Raw genomic sequence first — 17,194 nt, 5'->3', positions numbered from 1 at the left:
ACACACACACACACAGTTTTCTGTTGACTACTGTTGCTCAGTCAGACACTGTCTCTCTCAGCGATAACAGACCTCTGTTAACAAGTTCACACACAAAATAGAAAAGAAAAATGTGCTGCTCTACAGCTCCCAGGAATTTAGAAAAAAAAAAAAACCTGCCGAGATGTTGCCTCTAAATACTCTTTACATGAAGATCTCGATATATCAGGCGTGTGAAATATCAGCGTTTTGCTTAGGGCTCAGTCTCACACACTAATAATACCCAAAGGTTACAAGTGTAGGATGCTATTAGGACTGACGTGTTTTCTATCAGTCCCTCTCTCTTTAAACACAGGAATAAGTTCATGAGGGGAAACGTCCAGTGTTTTGTAACAGTGATTTTTACTTCTATCACATCTGCCAAGTCTGTGCTCCAGCATGAAATCAGACGTTCTCCCTCACTGATCGATTCCTGTGCGAGTTCTTGCTCTTCATTTCATCGTTTGTCGTCGTCTTCTTCTTTATTTTCCTGTCCTGGAAAATTGGAGTGGAATCGGTGGAGAGCGCAGACCTCACATTCAGATATTCAGAAGTGTCATCGCCCCCCTCCCCTCCTCCCCCCTCCACTTGTTAATCATCACTTGCTTTAGGTCAACAACATACAGTCTGATTGCTACTTCAGTGGAATAGGGCTTTCCTGTGTACTGTTTTTACAGAGATACTTCACTGTATGCAACGTTAAACCCAGATACAGAGGGATAGTATGCAAGGTCAACATTCCACCCACCAACTCCTCCAGTGTTGTGTGATGTGAGAACCACTTTGTGCTCAGCTGAAAATGCTCTCTCTCTGTCTGTGTGTGTGTGTGTGTGTGTGTGTGTTTTTGTGCAGATGCATGCACTGCGTATCCAAACAGAGGCCCAGGAACTGTCACCATCTTTAAGCTTTCTTATTCATTTAAGTCCTGAATGCAGGAAACTCCTCCAGCCTCCTGGACTCAAACAAAGTATTCACCGAGACTTTTTCTGACTTTTTTATTTTTTCTATTTGTCTGTGTGTGTATATTTATTTAGAGAAGCATGTGGATAAATCATCAGTAGGCTTTTATTACCTCATTACTGTGTCATCAGACAGGAGTTCTGTACGGTGATCTTTTTACTTTTCCACCATGTTTTCACACTGTGAGCAGCTCGTTTGATCGGTCAGCTGTCAATCAGTAAACTTGTGTACATTTTTCCGCTTCACCTGCTTAACGTTACCTTTTTGGCAGCGTTACATAAGTTTGATTTAACATTGCTGGCTTACAATGAGAATGAACTAAGAGAAAAATGTGTGTGTTGAGATTTAAGGCTGCAGCTAACGATAAGCATTATCGATTAACCGGTTGAAAGTCACTCCTCACTATTTGCGTTTGATTAGCAATACAAAACCTAAAGATGTTCAATTTATAATCCTCAACCCCGGAGATGCTGGAACCAGCAGAGGTTGCTTTTGCTTGATGAATGCAGTTAATTTATAATCAAAATTGTGATTTGACATCATTTATGAAGCTTGTACCGTGTCCCGATTCTTTCCTTTGACCTCGAACCTGCAAGTTTATGTAAAACATAATGGTGTCTCAGAGTAAAACTTCCCCCGTACCTTTAAACCGAGACCAAAAAATGCTACGAACAGTTTAGGACAGTAATGAAGTGGACCCAACTTGCAACTGGGAGTGTTTAGACATTTTCCGTTCCACTTTTGATCAGCTTGATAAACGGTGGAGCCTCCAAAAGCTAGGAAATAGTTTCAGAAGAGAACTCAATTCCTATATTGTAAAAAAAAAAAAAAAAATCGATAAAGGCTGCCTGCACTTAGACTCTCGTCCGTTAAGCACTTACTGGGCAGTACTGTTGATAAAGAGAGTCAGTTGGGGGACGAGGAAGCTCGGAAGCTCAGAATCTGCAGTTGGTGACGCGTTAGTTGATTAAAGAGTTGAGGGCTTCCTTTAAATTTCTCCTCACAGTGTGAAAACGCCGATCAGACGCTCCTGCGCCGCTGTTTGGTCCATGTATAAAATACTCCGAAGAGACAGAAGCTGCACAAAGTGGAAGAATGTATATTTTTGGAAGGATTCAGCCACATTTTGTTTATCCGCTCTGATGATTTCACACATGCAGTATTGACTCCCCCTTCCTTCCCTCCCTCCCTCCTTTCACTTTTCTGCGTGGAATAGGCATTCCTATGGAAATGGTTTCCTCTACAACCCTGTTAACTGCAGAAACTCTCAGCTTATCCTGCGATTCAAAACAAACATGCCAAATACAACCAATGCATATGTAATCTTTTTTTTTTTATGCAACAGCCATTCAATGGAAACGACATCAGTCCCTCCTTCCTCACTACGATTAACAAGGTACAAGGTTCTTTTTGTAACATTGGTTTCAAGATGTTAACATAATGTATATAACAGAGAAATGTGAATATGTATTTGTTCAGAATCAACAAAAAGTAGTGCTCCGAGTTTGTGGTAAAAAAAAAACTACTCGCCTCCGTCATGTTTTTATTTTATGTTTTTGATTTTCTACTTTTTTATTTTTCTGATGATGTATGTATGTATATGACTATCAGTGAGTGCGTATGTATGTGTGTAAGTGATTAATACTGTATATCTGGTGTTCTCTAAGATGGAAAAGTTGAAGATGTCCTGGTTTGATTCTTTTCTTCTTTTACTCTTTAGACCCTGCACAGTACCTGTGGGTGTTTTCAGATAACTATGCCAGAGAATGGTTTTTAAGCGACTGCTGAATGTGATTTTACTGAGAGAGAAGCAGTGTGGACTGGCTTTTTGTACGGGTTAATTTAAAAAAGGCCATATTATTTAATTTTCTCTGTTGTCAAAAGTTTAAGCAGATCTGGGAGAGTGGAGCCTTGGTTTTATGGAGAAGCATTGCCTGGTTGTTGTGTATATTAGTGGGCTTTTTCTTTTTCATTTTTTTTTTTCTAACTGTCTGACTGATGTAGCCTTTTTGCATTTGTCAATAGTAAATGACCAAAGCTTCAAGATGTTTGATGGATATCATATGCAAACCTCATCATCACTGGACAAGACATAATGTAGCGGCCCTTTTTTTCTTTTGTTCATTTGGATTTCTGTCTTTGGCACACAGCGACATTCTGCTGCTGTTCGACGTTTTTTGTATGTCTCGTCTTTTCCTCACCCGTTACTTTCTAGACACACTCTGTCCTTATTTTTTTCTTTAAAGTGGCCTCAGCAGCATTCTGTGTGATGTCCCAAAGTTAGGTCAGTTTTAGAGGAGTCTCCACTTTGCCAATGAGGTATTTTGTGCCTGAAGTGCTATCACTCGTTTACAGGAAGAAAAGAAAACATTGCAACCGATAGCTATGCACCTTACTGAAACAAGCATTTCCTCACGTTGACTTGGGTATGTAGAATTAACACTGGAGCAACACTAAATCATTAATTTCATAGGCAAGGCATTTATAGTTCACACAAATTACAAAAAAAGCCCCTTCAGCGGGAGTTTCCCTCTCAGTGAATTTAGTCTAGTGAATTTAGTTGATATCTGATGACCTTTCTCAGCTTTTAATCTCATTCTTGGAAAGAAAAAAGTTTTTTTTTTTCCATTAACTAAATACTTTATACCAAACTTGAGGTGCCTCGTGTATATATTTTCTGCAGTAAAGATTGCTCCTTTGCTGTTTAACAATAATAACCTTGTTAACCAGGGTTTTTTTAAACCTTTTTTCACCTTTATAAAAAAAAAAAGTTTACTGTATTTTAAATGACTTTTTTACACACATAGAAGATTAATCAGATTATTCCAGGAATTTGCAAATACAATCTAATTTTGCACTTTATATCAGATTTACTTGGGAGTGAAAAGGCCATCAGAAACTGTCTCAATCAGATCAGTATTTGGAGATAGAATAAATAATGTCCCCTGAATGTACCAAGAAAATGTTAGTTTTACTAGTTTAATTTGAAATTAACAAATTGCTCAGGTTCTTTATGAAGAACTTGACTGTAGTGGATACCCATTATCCAAATGACGACTTAAAATTGTACACCTTCTTTGTAATGTAGTTCTCTGTGTCTCTTTCTGTCTTTCTCTGTCTACACCAACCGATCCTCAGTATAAATACTATGCCAATCTTCTTCAGGTGACGTCCCTCCCCTCCTCTCTCTGCGCTGTCAGCTGACACCAGGCGTACTGTTAATAAAAAAAAAAAACTCCTCCAGCTTGAACTCTCAGAACATTCCTGCTCGCAACACAGTTTCAGCAACCGTCAACACTTAGCTCTGTAGCTGCCGCCACCACCACCGCCGCTCGGCTATCACTTTCCTGCAGCTTTGAACGTGTTTTTCCTCAAACCAAGGTTGACACTCGCTTTTTTATTAGCAAGAAGTCTAAAGTCTGGTTGTGTGAGACTTAACCTCTGCTATCTAGCAACAATTGTGCACTGACATAAATGACAACACACTAACTTGTGTTGCTTGTCTTCTTCTGTTTTGCTTGTCTTGTCACACTTTTATGCTGCCTAATGTAGAATATTTTGCGGTGTGCTGATACCAGGATCGGGCCAATGCCTGGCTAATCAGAGAAATTAATTAAAAGAGACAATTTGACCTGTAAGATATATTCCATAAATGAAAAGAGGATACAGTTTGATCAGTTTAGATGTTTTTTTTTCTCAAGCATAATCGAAAATACGAAGCATTGGTCCAGAATGGTTTGGTATGGGTGCACCGCTAAGACTCCATTGTCCTTTAAATCCCACTCATTCCTAATGCAGGTGTTCTAAACTAATCTCTACTCTGTGTGAAAGTTACTACAGCATCAGTTGTCAAGTATTGTACGTGCTGCCGTATTGGGACTGAGGTTGGATATGGTTCAGAGACTTTAAAAGAAGGCTTATTATTAACTCACCACTTTGTGTTGTTTTTTGGGGGCGGTAATGCTTTCTCTGGAGAATTTGCGAAAAATGACCAAGGTTCCACTTTCTCCCTTGTACAAATTAATATAAATAAATATATATATAAATATATATTATACATTTTACTCATTTTTGTCCAGTTTTGTATATTACACTCATGTAAAGTTTGTTTTTAAAGAGGCATCGGAGCAGCTATTACAAGACAATATGAGTGACAATGTTCATCTGGGAGAATTTTATGCATGTTATATTTTCTCTTTTACTCTCTCTGTCTCTTTTAATGCCCCCCAACCCCCCTGTTCAGGTGTGTAACGTGAATATAAAGAAATCTACCTTTTCTTTGGAATGTTGTAGACAATCAGTCTCAGGCCGGGTCCAGTCCCTGCAGGGAGTGAGAGCCCTGTAGGCTGATAGACAAACAAAACTCATTTTGTTTGACAATTAAAAAAAAAAAAAAAAACTCTTTATTTGCATCTACTGGAAGTCTAAATTTGGAAGTTTGTTCATTCATATGTTCGTGGCTGCTCAAGTTTACACACACACACTTCTCTACTACACTCAAAACACAAACACCTCGTGCATTTGATCCCTCTGCTTTTTTTTTTCCAAGGTAAAGATGCCAACCTTGAGGAAATGATGCTTTGACTAACAAATCTATAACATCTATGAATGTGGGAATGCAACACATTGCAATAAAAGCACCATTTGAAATGCAGCATGTTGTCCCTGTATGTTTTTCATTGTCTTTGTCAACAAGTTTGCAGATGATGGTGGCATTTATTTTGAACTCGTTAAGTCCAGGCCAGTCCAAGAAGTGATTCACTGCATCACACAGAACATCTTAGTAGAGATCCTTATCCAAATACCAATACTAATCGTTACAATCTTTACATGAGGCATTACAGTTTTTAATTGCAAAACAGTTTTAAATGCAGTTTTGATTACGATATAAAAAGAAAACCAGTCAATGAAAAATGTGTCAATTTCTTTTGTAGATGAGGGAAATACTGAAATATTTAAAAGAATAAAATTATGATTACCCTATTATATTTATTAGTAGTAGTAGTAGTAGTAGTAGTAGTAGTTGTATGTATGTTTTATAAAATATAATATATACCCATCTTTCTTATTGCCTGCAAGTCAAAACATTCATCACATAAATGATCAGTATCAACCTGAAATTTAGTGCTAATTCAAAAAAATTTACACATTTTTAAAAAGGAATAGACCTGATGAGCACCTCCCAAATACAAACACAATGTTGTTGAATGTTAAACTAAACTGACAAAACACTGCTTATAATGAGAACATAAAATATTGAATGGAATAATTAAAGATTTAAAATATGTAATAATTACTTCACTAATAGAATTAAGGATATTGTTTTTACCTCTGCCCCGTTATTTTCAATGGGTTTTCAAAAGACACCTAGCAAAAAGGGGGCACCCAGTCATAATATTATGCTGTTTGCGGGACTGTGTGGCATGGAAAACTTTGCGAAACCCCTGAGAGCTGTGCAAGCAAACGCCTCTATGGGAGATAAAACATGACAAAGTTCCCTCTAACTCAGGTGTTAATTATCACAACTGTATTTATAGTTACTTTACACAAACAACAGTAAGGCCCTTCAGTGATAGAACTCCTGATAACCTTTATAAATGGAATAAACTTATATAGAACCTTTTTAATCTTCCGACCACTCATGTCACATTCACCCACCTACAGACTGGTGGGATGCAAGGTGCCAACTGCTCATCAGATACTGACTAATCACATTCACACACACTCATACACTGATGGAGCAGCATCTGGAGCAATTTGGGGTTCTTGCCCTTCAACATGCAGTGGGAGGAGCCGGGGATCAAACCGCCAACCTTCTGATAAGTCAGACTTGCTGACGTATATTAGATTTGTTACAGCGTTGAGTGTGGTGATATTTTTCTTTGTTCTCAATTGTAACTTTCTGGCTTTTGATTATTTGTGGTACTTTTCCACCAGAGGAAAAGAGTGTCAGGGGACAGAGCTTTGATTCTCTGCCCAAACCTGACTGGACCCAACACAACCCACAGGGGCTCAAACTGAATTAGATTTAAATACATATATATTAAATATTTTATTAATAATGCATCCAACTGTAATTAATGAGTGAATTTGTTATTTATTATTTTGTTTTGATAATAATTAAAGTGGAAATTTTGGTTCGGGCTTCGAGGTTTGGGTCCAATCAAAGCTCTATCTGGGGGAAGGCTGAACCAGTGAATATTAAAATCAATGAACACATTCTTATTTTTAATTTTAGTTTATTCAATGTGGCATTTTTTTTTAATGTAATTTGAAACAATTCTGCAGTAATATGAGACACCTGATTTGCAGGTTGGTGGCCAGACCAGGATATGAAAAAAAAAAAAAAAAAAACACTTTCAATAAATTCAGTCTCTACATTTGTGTCTGGCAAATAATCTTATTATCTGTTTCAGTGGCTTCCTTGTGACTTATGTAGGTTCCCTGCTCAATGGGCGGTGTGGGATTCTTGTGTTCATGGTACTCCACTATGGGGTAAGTGATGACTGTAATCACCAGAACGGCCAGCAGGATGTACAGTTTGTATTCCAGGCATATGAAAGTGCTGTAGGCGAAGGCGATGACGAAGCCGAGCGACTCCCACATACGGTAGTTGGCAAATGCCGCCTCTTTGTCCCGGGGGAAAAGGACGCCATAGAGAGCTGCAGGAATGAAAGCAGACAGGACTTTGTTAAATTGGTTTTATGCACAGAGTTGACAATACTGTTAAAGGGCCTGTCAGTTATAGTGTCACGTTATAGTACTACAGTGGATAAAAAGGCAACTTACATTACATAGCAACTCCAAGGAAAAGACAGCACCAACAGTCAGCTTGGTTATATTTCACATATTAGAGTAAATATAAGAACCTCACCCCCCAGGTTCGAATACAATAAATAAGAATAACAACAAAGAACATTTTTTATTTGGGGATAACTGAGAATGTAAAAGCGAAGGAGTTTGGACTTTCTTACCATTGGTCTGAGTTTGCCAGATAGCGTCTGCCATCCCCCACAGAGCAGGAAATACGAAGAAGACAGGCAGCTGGTCGGGATGAGGCCTCCAGTACAAGAGAGCAATGATACAGGCAAAGTTGGCCGCTGCAGCTGAAAATGGATAGATACGCAAAACAGTTCATTCAGAAAAACACTAAAACTCTGAGGAATCCCTTTTTATTATAAAGTCATGTGACATTTACACCTTCCTGAATCTGTATAGCTATAAAAGAGATTTTACCCAGAAAGAAGAGTGTGGCTCTCCCAGTGTACCGAGCGAGTCTCCCAAAGAGAAAGGAGCAAAGAGAATTTGAGGCTCCAAAACACATCATAACAAATCCAACATAATGGATCCCCAAAGCACACGTCACATAGTTCTGCAAAGAAACACAACATATTAATACTAAATATCTCACATATATATCCAGTAAGTGAACGTTAGAGACAAAACTGGATTGGCTAAAACAGAGTGGATATTTGAGTTCTGCTGACCCCTAGTGGTTAAATATCTGAGGTCAAATAGTTTTTTAGTCTTTAAAGGCTAACTAATAATGATTTGTCTGTTGTTGTTCAAATCAAAGTTGTCTCCTTATGAAGAGAGAGAGAGAGTGAGAGCAGTGGTGGTTGAGTGCACTGAAGAGTGAATGAAGAGAGGGAGTGGAGCAAAGAAATAAAACGTTATTTTCTGATTGTTTCAAAGTGGTTATGAGTGTTTTTTTTTATAGTTTTGAAGTCTTCATAGTCAATCAGTGATCAATTATATTATAGGATCACTATAAACCTTGGTGTACTCCCCGGAGAGGAAGCTCTGTTCGAAGCCACTGTACATGGTGAGAGGGATGAGGGTCAGCAGCCTCCAGTCCTTCAGCAATCTGAACGTGGCCAGGAAGGTGTGGCAGAACGGCTCCCGGTTCTCACGGAATTGGCTGGTCTGCTGCTGGTCAATGTTGTCCAGGAACACCGCCACGATAAGCATGGCCAGCAAACCCACGCCTACCACACAACACAGGATCGTTAGATAGCTTCAAGATATTTTAATGATGCATCAATTCTAATCTCAACTTCTAGTAATGGTGAAAAATAAAAATGTTTTCATTTGTTTTGATGGATCTGAGGTCTAACCTTCCCCTAACTGTTCTACCCTCCACCCAATTCACAAAAATCGGGAAATAGGGACACATTCTGTTTCCCAGCTACCATAAATATGAGGAACAAACCGTTTTAGTTTTCTGTTTTTTATTTTAAACAGAAAAGAAAAGATAGCTTGTTTCCTGATTTTGGTTTTCTCATTTCAAAATAAAATTTTCCATCCAAAACCTGTGAAAATATTGTCATTGTCCAGCTCTTGAAGTTGGTGGAGGGTCATAAAATATTTGTCAAAGCACTGAAACCACGTGTCTAATGACTTTCTTAGGCATATAGATAAAGCTGAATATTTTATTCTGGATTTGACTGCTGCCTTTGACACCACTGATCACGCCATTTTACTTGATAGGTTGCATAACTGGAAGTAGCTTTAAGCTGCTTTCATTCCTATTTGACAAATAGATACCTTAATGTTTGCATAAATAATCGTGTCCTCCTCTGCTCCCCTACTGTGTGGTGTCCCTCGGGTTGGTTCTTGGTCCTATTCTCTTCTCGTTGTACATGCATCCTCCGGGTTATTTTCAAGACATAGTCATATCCCTTCTATGCCGATGACACCCAGATCTACGTCTAACAACCTGAGTCAACTTTCCTCCCTCCATGACTGCTTCGCTGCCACCAGAAGATTATTTGTCTCTTATTTTGACATCCTACCAGAGAACCCTAATCTGAAGGCGTGTATATCCAAATCAGATAAACACTAACAATTAACCATTTTACAAATAAATCTCCAATTTTAGTGGAAGAAAAGTAATGGAACATTTAATATAAACTTTTCTTTAGTCATTATATTTACTATTCATACATTAGAAATATTATTTTACTAAAATCTGGCTTTTTTGTTTCATTCATCCACTTTCTTTGTTTTTATGTTGTATTGATGCAGTATTTGTCTGTGTTTTGTATCTTTTGTGCTATTTATTAAAAAGTGTATTTATCATATGTACATATAAATATCCAATGAACATTGACATAATAAACAATTGTAGGAAAAATTATGTAGGAAAGTCATTATTATTTTATACGTATTATTTTGTCTTCCATCTGTCCAGTATGTTTAAGGGACTAAATAGAAAATCCTCCACTGTTATGAAGCAACACTCTCATTTAGTCTTTCAGACTTGACTGTGATTCTAAGGTAAACGCTGGGGTTACCAATGTAGCAGCCGACGAGTGTCCACACTAGTTTCTGAGCAGGTCTGGTGGTGGTGCTGTTGCTGCTGATAATGAGGCCGCAATCAGCCGCTCCGCAGATCTGCAGCTGCTCCTCTGTGATGTTAGCTGTCAGAAAAAAACAGTCCATTTCAGTTAAATACTCTTCACCAAGAAAATAAAGGAAGTAAGGTGCTGCGGACAAATGTTTTTAGTTTTATTTCATTACATTTTATAAGGAGTACGGTCTGGTTCAGTGGTTCCCAACCTGGAGTATTTGTTTCATTTCTGTTAAGAAAAGTAAATGTAAAGTTAAGTAAATTGATGTATGTATAATTGTAAATACAGGCCAAGCGGGGAACCAGGGAAAAGAAAAGACTGAAACCTTTTAAGTCTGTCTGATTGTTTAAATGTTGTTGTCAGTTGTCAGTTGTCAGTTTACTAAATGATATTAAAGGGGTCCGTTAAAGGAAAAAGGTTGGGAACCACTGCTCTAGACCTCTTCATATGAAAAATGATTTAATTTTGGGGAAACAGAGGCCACAACCCAGTAAGGAAATAAAGAGGTAATAAACAGCTGTGTTGTTCTTCCAAGAAATGCATCTCAAAAAGTTCCCATCAAACTCTAACCTGATAAGCTGGAGAGCATTAACACCAATAAAATGATATACTGCATACTTGGCAACATCGTCCACACACCTTTGCTTATTCTCTGCTAAACTGGATCCATAAAATAAATCTGTTGGTCACCAGTTAGACCTTGCACCCTGGTGTGTGTGTGTCACATTTATCAGCGTATCAGGCTAGCATATAAATCCAACCACTGAAGTCTATAATGGGCCTTAAAACTAGAAAACGTGACGAAACTTTAAGCAAGTTGTGCTTATTACAATGAAAACTCAAAAGAAATCTTATATTGTGGATTCTTACTGTTTTTTCTCTTGTACATAAGGTTTTATTATTTCCCTACTATTACTGTTTTTTATACAGTTTTCCGTTACTCTATCCACTTTGCTGCTGTAACATTGGAATTTCCCCATTGTGGGACAAATAAAGGAATAAAGGAATATCTATATTGAACATTTATTTATTAAAACTAATCAGCTGCTTCATTTCCAACACTGGGACAAGACGACTTTCTCTTAAACTGAGAAGTTGTGCGAGAGGTCTTACTCTCAAAATAATGACAAAAATCTTGTTCCTCTGCTGGGATATTATACAACCATTGTTGTTACTGGTTAAATCGAGTTCAATATTAGCTGTAAGATCTTAAAACCAGATTACTTTTCTAATGCAAAACATGCTTGACAAGATTATTTTATCATTACCCAGAAACAAGTTATTTTTTACTTCCTTGAGGTTCCTTTTTTTTGCCTTTGAAGAACAGTTCTGCTCTTATTGCATCATCACAGCAATAAAAAGTTAGCTTGTATGTCATTGAAAGCAATAACTGTGGCTGTAGAAAGAATAAGATATAAACGGGCTACTGCAATACAGCGTGATTTCACCACCGCTCATATCGTGCCTTGCACATGTAACCTCTGATTACACTTTCCCTATTATTTCCTTATTATTTTATTATTTCTGATTTATTTATTCCAATCACTGGCTGAGTGAGAGAAGGGTCGAGGACAAGGGACCCGAGGACAGTCAGGAAGATAAGGACTTCTTATTGATACTAGTGCTTACAAAAAATACAATCCTGTATTCATCTATAACTTAATCTATGAATGTAAATTAATATATTATATCATTCTTTTATACAGATGAAAATGAGCACAGAAACAATTATGTTTGTGTGACTTTCTGCGGCTCAATAAAATATATTTTAAGAGAGAAAACATTTGCTTTTACCTAAAACAACTCATGTGGTATTATGTGTACTGAAGTGACTCATGATGGCAGGATTGTGACCTTAAATATGTTTGTTAAACCTCTGAATTCTGTTGAAAGGCCTCTCTCCAGGTTAGTATGGTTTTCACAGCTCACCACACAGCGTTTTGGACCATTAACACACCCAAACTGACACACTTTTATTGAAGCCAATTAAAGTCTGTGGGGGTTCAGTGCTTTCGACTTAAGGATTGTATTTCCAAGGTATAAACCAATGGGTCATCAGTTCTGGAGCATAAGAGCAGTGTGATTTGATAGGACAGGCGGAAAGGCGGGATTATTGATTAATTTGTGACTTTATTGGTCCGGTTTTGTATCGATTAAATTCAGTGTTGAAAGAAGATTATTTTCTTAAGTAATGATCAGACTACCATCGGTCTTTGCAAGCAAAAAGTACAAAAAGTAAAAATATTATCAGAAAAATTTACTAAAAGTATATATATAAAAGTACTCATTCATTATTATTATTCTGTTTTTGTCCCTAACGAGTACAAGTAAGTGTTTTAATGTTGTAGTTTGTCAATGTGTGAATACAACAAGGTAGATTAGTAATATAGTATGATATAAGCATATGTTTTTTTTATTGTAAAAAGTAACTAAAAGTGTCAAATAAATGTTGTGCAATAATAAATTGTACTTAAGTGCAGTAAATGTACTTTTCCACCACTGATTAGACTTATCCAACTGCTTTGGTCAGATTACTACAATTTGTATTTCAGATGGCCGCCTATCTGAAATAACTTTGTGTTCATCACGTCACCACAGTGCCACTAACAGTTTCACCTGTCTTCCTACCTATGTTGGTGTCCTGTCCAAAGATGAGCGACGACATGAGGTTTCCCCACACAGCGGACGACTGAAAGATGAAGAAGAAGATGCCAAAGTATTGGTTGATGACATCCGAGCCCTTTTTGCCCTCCCTGGTGGCCTGCGCGTTCCCGGAGATGGTCAGGTAGGCGCATTTGGCCGACCACAGAGGAGAGCCTCCCAAACCCAGGATGACTGAGGTGGGGATGAGTGTGTACCTGTGTGACAGATCAAAGAAGATTCAGTTTTTAATGCTTTGTTAACACATTTGAGTCCTTTAACAACCTCTGTTCCCTTGGTTATATAAGCTGCTGCAGCATTTGTACCAGTGGCAGCAGCTGTACAGTCGGTGTGGCTCCCAGTTGATTTAAAGCTGAAACAATTGGTCAGTTCATTGATTCACTGATTTACTTGTGAACAGTTTCGATAATTGATTTAAATCATTTCAGTCATTTATCGTGGAAAAAACGCAAATATTTGCTCTTTTTAGCTCCTCGAATGAGAGGATTTGCTGCTTCTCTGTATTATAATATATTGAATATCTTTAAAATGTAAATGCTGTTTGCACAAAACAAGAAATTGAGAAAAGATGTTTCATTGGGTTCTGAGGAATTGTGACTTTTTTATAATTTTCTCTTGAATTGATTAACTATCAAAGTGATGAAAATAATGATTACTTTCGTAAGAAGGATATTTTCGTGTGATACTACAACTGTTGGACTTTTCTGTGATTTCTACAGTATAACTGTAGTTTCCACTCTATCATAGGAATCTTGGTTGGTGTCAAACACTGTTTACAGAGCTTTACTGTATTTAACTGTACAGTGAAGCTTTGGCACCAACTGTTTTTATTGGACCTCCAGTATGTCACATTTAGGAGGATCTAAAGGCAGAAATAGAATATAATATTCATAGGTATGTTTTCATTAGTGTATAATAACCTGAATATAAGAATCACTGTGTTTTTGTTGGTTTTGGTCATTATATATGTTGAAACACTACCAGACTTCATATTTACCCAACCCGAAACCTTTTTTTGTAAACACTGTAGTAATGAAGGGGTCACTTCAGTATATCTATTATATTTATTTTAGTTATTTTGGAATGAAGTTATTGTCTCATTAGGGTCTCGGTAAGGATGCTGTTGCCTACAAACAGTAAACAAACCCATTATGCAGAAATATAAAAAAAAATAAGCCCCCACAAGGCTGATGATTTCATTGACTGATTGATTGATTACCATCCGGGGTAAAGGTTTCCAAAGGAGTAGGAGACGTAACAGGCCATGCCAGCGACGATGGTCCATTTGCAGCCCAGGTTTTTGATCATGATGGGAGGCAGGAACATGGAGGAGATGATGATTGAGGCGTAGATGACGCTCAGAGACGCCACGCCCATCCCCTCCTCTGCATTCAGACTGCTCTGCACAGACGGGGACAGGACTCCATCAGAGGACAATTGAAGAACTGTTCAGTTTTCTCAACCTAAACCTCTTCATCTTTTATCTGAGAGGTTCTTGCATGAACATCCAGTGTCAGTAAAGAGGAGGTCGGTTCAGTGATGATTCAAGGTTTGATGGCGAATTACATCAGTTTGAAACGTATGCATTCATTAAATCGATTAATATGGCAATAGGGTTTTTATTTTCATTGAATTAGAGAATAAGTTCTGTAAAAGTATCAGATTTAGGAATAAATATAAAAGGCTTTTTTTAGGCTAAATATGGAAAATATGGTGGAATGAGGTCATACAGAAACACTGAGTTATATCTTTAAAATTAATGGTTGAACGTCAGTTTTTAAAGCATAGAGCTCCAAAATGCTTCACAAAAGACAAAAATACTAACTATGATTAAAATAAAAAGAGCAATTTGTGGAATAAATGAAAAAAATAAATAACAATAAAAAATAAAGACAGATTGTGTAACAGACTTTAAGTAAAGTTAGTGGCTTTCCCTCTCATTTTACTTCATGAGTCAACAAATCAATAAATCCCTTAAATCTTCATCATACTGAACTAACTTTCATGAGCTACAGCTAATTAAATTAAATAATTATTAATTTAAGTGCATTTAAGGGATAAAACAAATGTTCTAATGTAAGAGACATGAAAGTTAAACTAAGTTAAATCCATTTTATGTCTCATTTTAAAGACTACATTAAAAAGAAATCTTTATGATTAAAGAAAGTATAAATACTTTACCAAAACACAATTAAATTAAGTACCATTTAAGGTCAATTAATGGAATTAATTAAAGTACATTTAATGAGTTTGTCTGTCCATGAATAACCAGTAGGTTAGAACTAGTTCCTCACCATGAATACTAACTCCTGATACTGATACTAAACTACTTGATAGTAAAATGAACAATTAATCCAATTCAAAGGGATAAAGGTAATACATTTTGTAATATAATACAATTATAGGGAGAAGGGAACTTCCAAAACCCATTATTTCTCATTTTAAGGGAACATTAAGTAGCCCTTGGTCTTGATGATTAAAGAATACTGAAACTGAACAGACTGATCCCATCAGTAACGCTATTAATGATGCACAAAAAGGCATTTGTAAAAAAAATCCATCAGTTAGGTGTCCCTCCATGAAATCCCCATGATACTAACTCCTAATGTTTTTACTTTTAATGAACAATAAACTAACTCTCCTGTGTAATAAACAATAAACTCTTCCACCTACCTGTAAACTCTGGAGGCCTCCATACGCCGTGAACAGAGACAGAAACCCGAGAGAGACCACCAACACATTCTTGGAGTTACGGCTGATCATGGTTGCCTCTCAAAAAGAAGATCTCCACGGATCCTCTTAACCTCTTTAAAAAATATATATAGAAAAAATAAGAAAAGTTAACTTAAGTAGGGGGGGGGGGGTTATCTTAAGGTGAACGTCTTACAGCAAACATACAGCAGCTGCACAGCTCCAGAGCTACAGAGGAGTTTCTATCTGCTGAAAAATGATTGTGTCTGTGATAAACTTTAGACTGGAAATAGCTGAGAACAAAGTCCAACCCTTCTCACACACACACACTCACACACACTCACACACACATGGTTTTTGAGTAGTGTTACGCAGAGGATCCCTTATCATTTGGCCTCTGAATTACCTCCCACATGTCAACTTCTCACATACATATACATACATGCTGTACACCTCCCTTCTTTAACTCCTGTCATTACAGATGTTTTGATCATAAACCCTCACAAACATGTTCTTCTTCACTCCTTCTGTTTCCTTCTTCCTCCTCAGTGTTTCTCTGCACATCTTTTCATAAGACACCTTTTTCTGGCTCAGGTGATGACGTACAGTCAGGAGCAGTGGCACAAAGAGAGCAAAGGTTTATTGCGTGTTATTTCTGATCCTATTCTTTACGACTGCACAAGCTCATCTGTTTTTTTTTACAGCGTGATAGCTTGTTGTTATTTGAGAAATATGGCAAAAACACAGGGACACACTGCAGCCCAGTCTGTTGTCTCAGCTGCACTCAGAATGACACAAAAGAGCTTCAGACTGATGTTTTTTATCAACCACAAACCAGATCTGGTCGATACTGTGGAGTGGAGTTAGGTAGTCATAACATGAATATGAACATGTAATTTGGGTTGAACGTATGTTAACCTCAGTGTGTGAACTGTACCAGGGTTTTTTGGGGGGTGTGGAGCTCGAACTATGCTGGCTACATAACAGAGAAATGAATAATGGCGCACAGACTGAGTGGGGACGAAGAAAGTTGGGTATTTTTCTGATCTTTGAGTTAACGGGAGTGAAGTGTATGATATTGCACCTCTAAGCTCTGACTATGATGGCAGCATGAACTACAGCGTAAATGAACATTCTTGACCATTCTTACTGCTATTTCCGCATCACCTCATATTTTCTTGAACAGCTAAAGCAGTATATGTTGGATAAATCACAACTTTATTGGTAAAACAACACTTTGGTTGGATGGTTAAATACTTTATAAATGAAATAAAATAAAAGCACTGAGGTTAACGAGTACTAGGTTGTTTCTCACAGTATAACAAACAGAACGTGTTCTCAAGAGACAAAATATGTGCATTTAGGAAATATAAAAACCTTTTTAAATGAGGTCAACAGGCTTTTATTTTTTTCTGACAGTAGCTGTAATTTGGAGATTTCCCTATCTCCTATAACAGAACTTACAGTCACTTTATAAATGACACAATTTAAGTGCATTTAACAGGAGTTAA

The 17,194-nt window shown here is 37.3% G+C and overlaps 1 protein-coding gene across 3 annotated transcripts in view; it reads right to left on the bottom strand.

Moving 5' to 3' along the window:
• Positions 1-6,778: 6,778 nt before the first annotated feature.
• The window catches only part of unc93a (unc-93 homolog A), a 12,933-nt gene continuing 2,517 nt past the window's right edge, over positions 6,779-17,194 (bottom strand). For all 3 annotated transcript variants that reach the window (XM_035678363.1, XM_035678362.1, XM_035678364.1), the window contains 8 exons: positions 15,666-15,798; positions 14,212-14,393; positions 12,960-13,189; positions 10,275-10,400; positions 8,755-8,966; positions 8,215-8,350; positions 7,953-8,084; positions 6,779-7,640 (listed from right to left, as the gene is read on the bottom strand). In XM_035678363.1, coding sequence (XP_035534256.1) covers positions 7,354-7,640; positions 7,953-8,084; positions 8,215-8,350; positions 8,755-8,966; positions 10,275-10,400; positions 12,960-13,189; positions 14,212-14,393; positions 15,666-15,755 — 1,395 coding nt within the window. In that variant the 5' untranslated portion in view covers positions 15,756-15,798 and the 3' untranslated portion in view covers positions 6,779-7,353. The remainder of the gene's footprint in view (positions 7,641-7,952; positions 8,085-8,214; positions 8,351-8,754; positions 8,967-10,274; positions 10,401-12,959; positions 13,190-14,211; positions 14,394-15,665; positions 15,799-17,194) is intronic.

The sequence above is a fragment of the Morone saxatilis genome, unplaced genomic scaffold (genome assembly GCF_004916995.1).
Source record: "Morone saxatilis isolate NCDOM2014 unplaced genomic scaffold, NCSU_SB_2.0 Contig7, whole genome shotgun sequence".
Taxonomy (NCBI): Eukaryota; Metazoa; Chordata; class Actinopteri; family Moronidae; genus Morone; species Morone saxatilis.
Note: the sequence above shows the minus strand (reverse complement) of the source record. Positions and strands in the feature narration are given on the sequence as shown.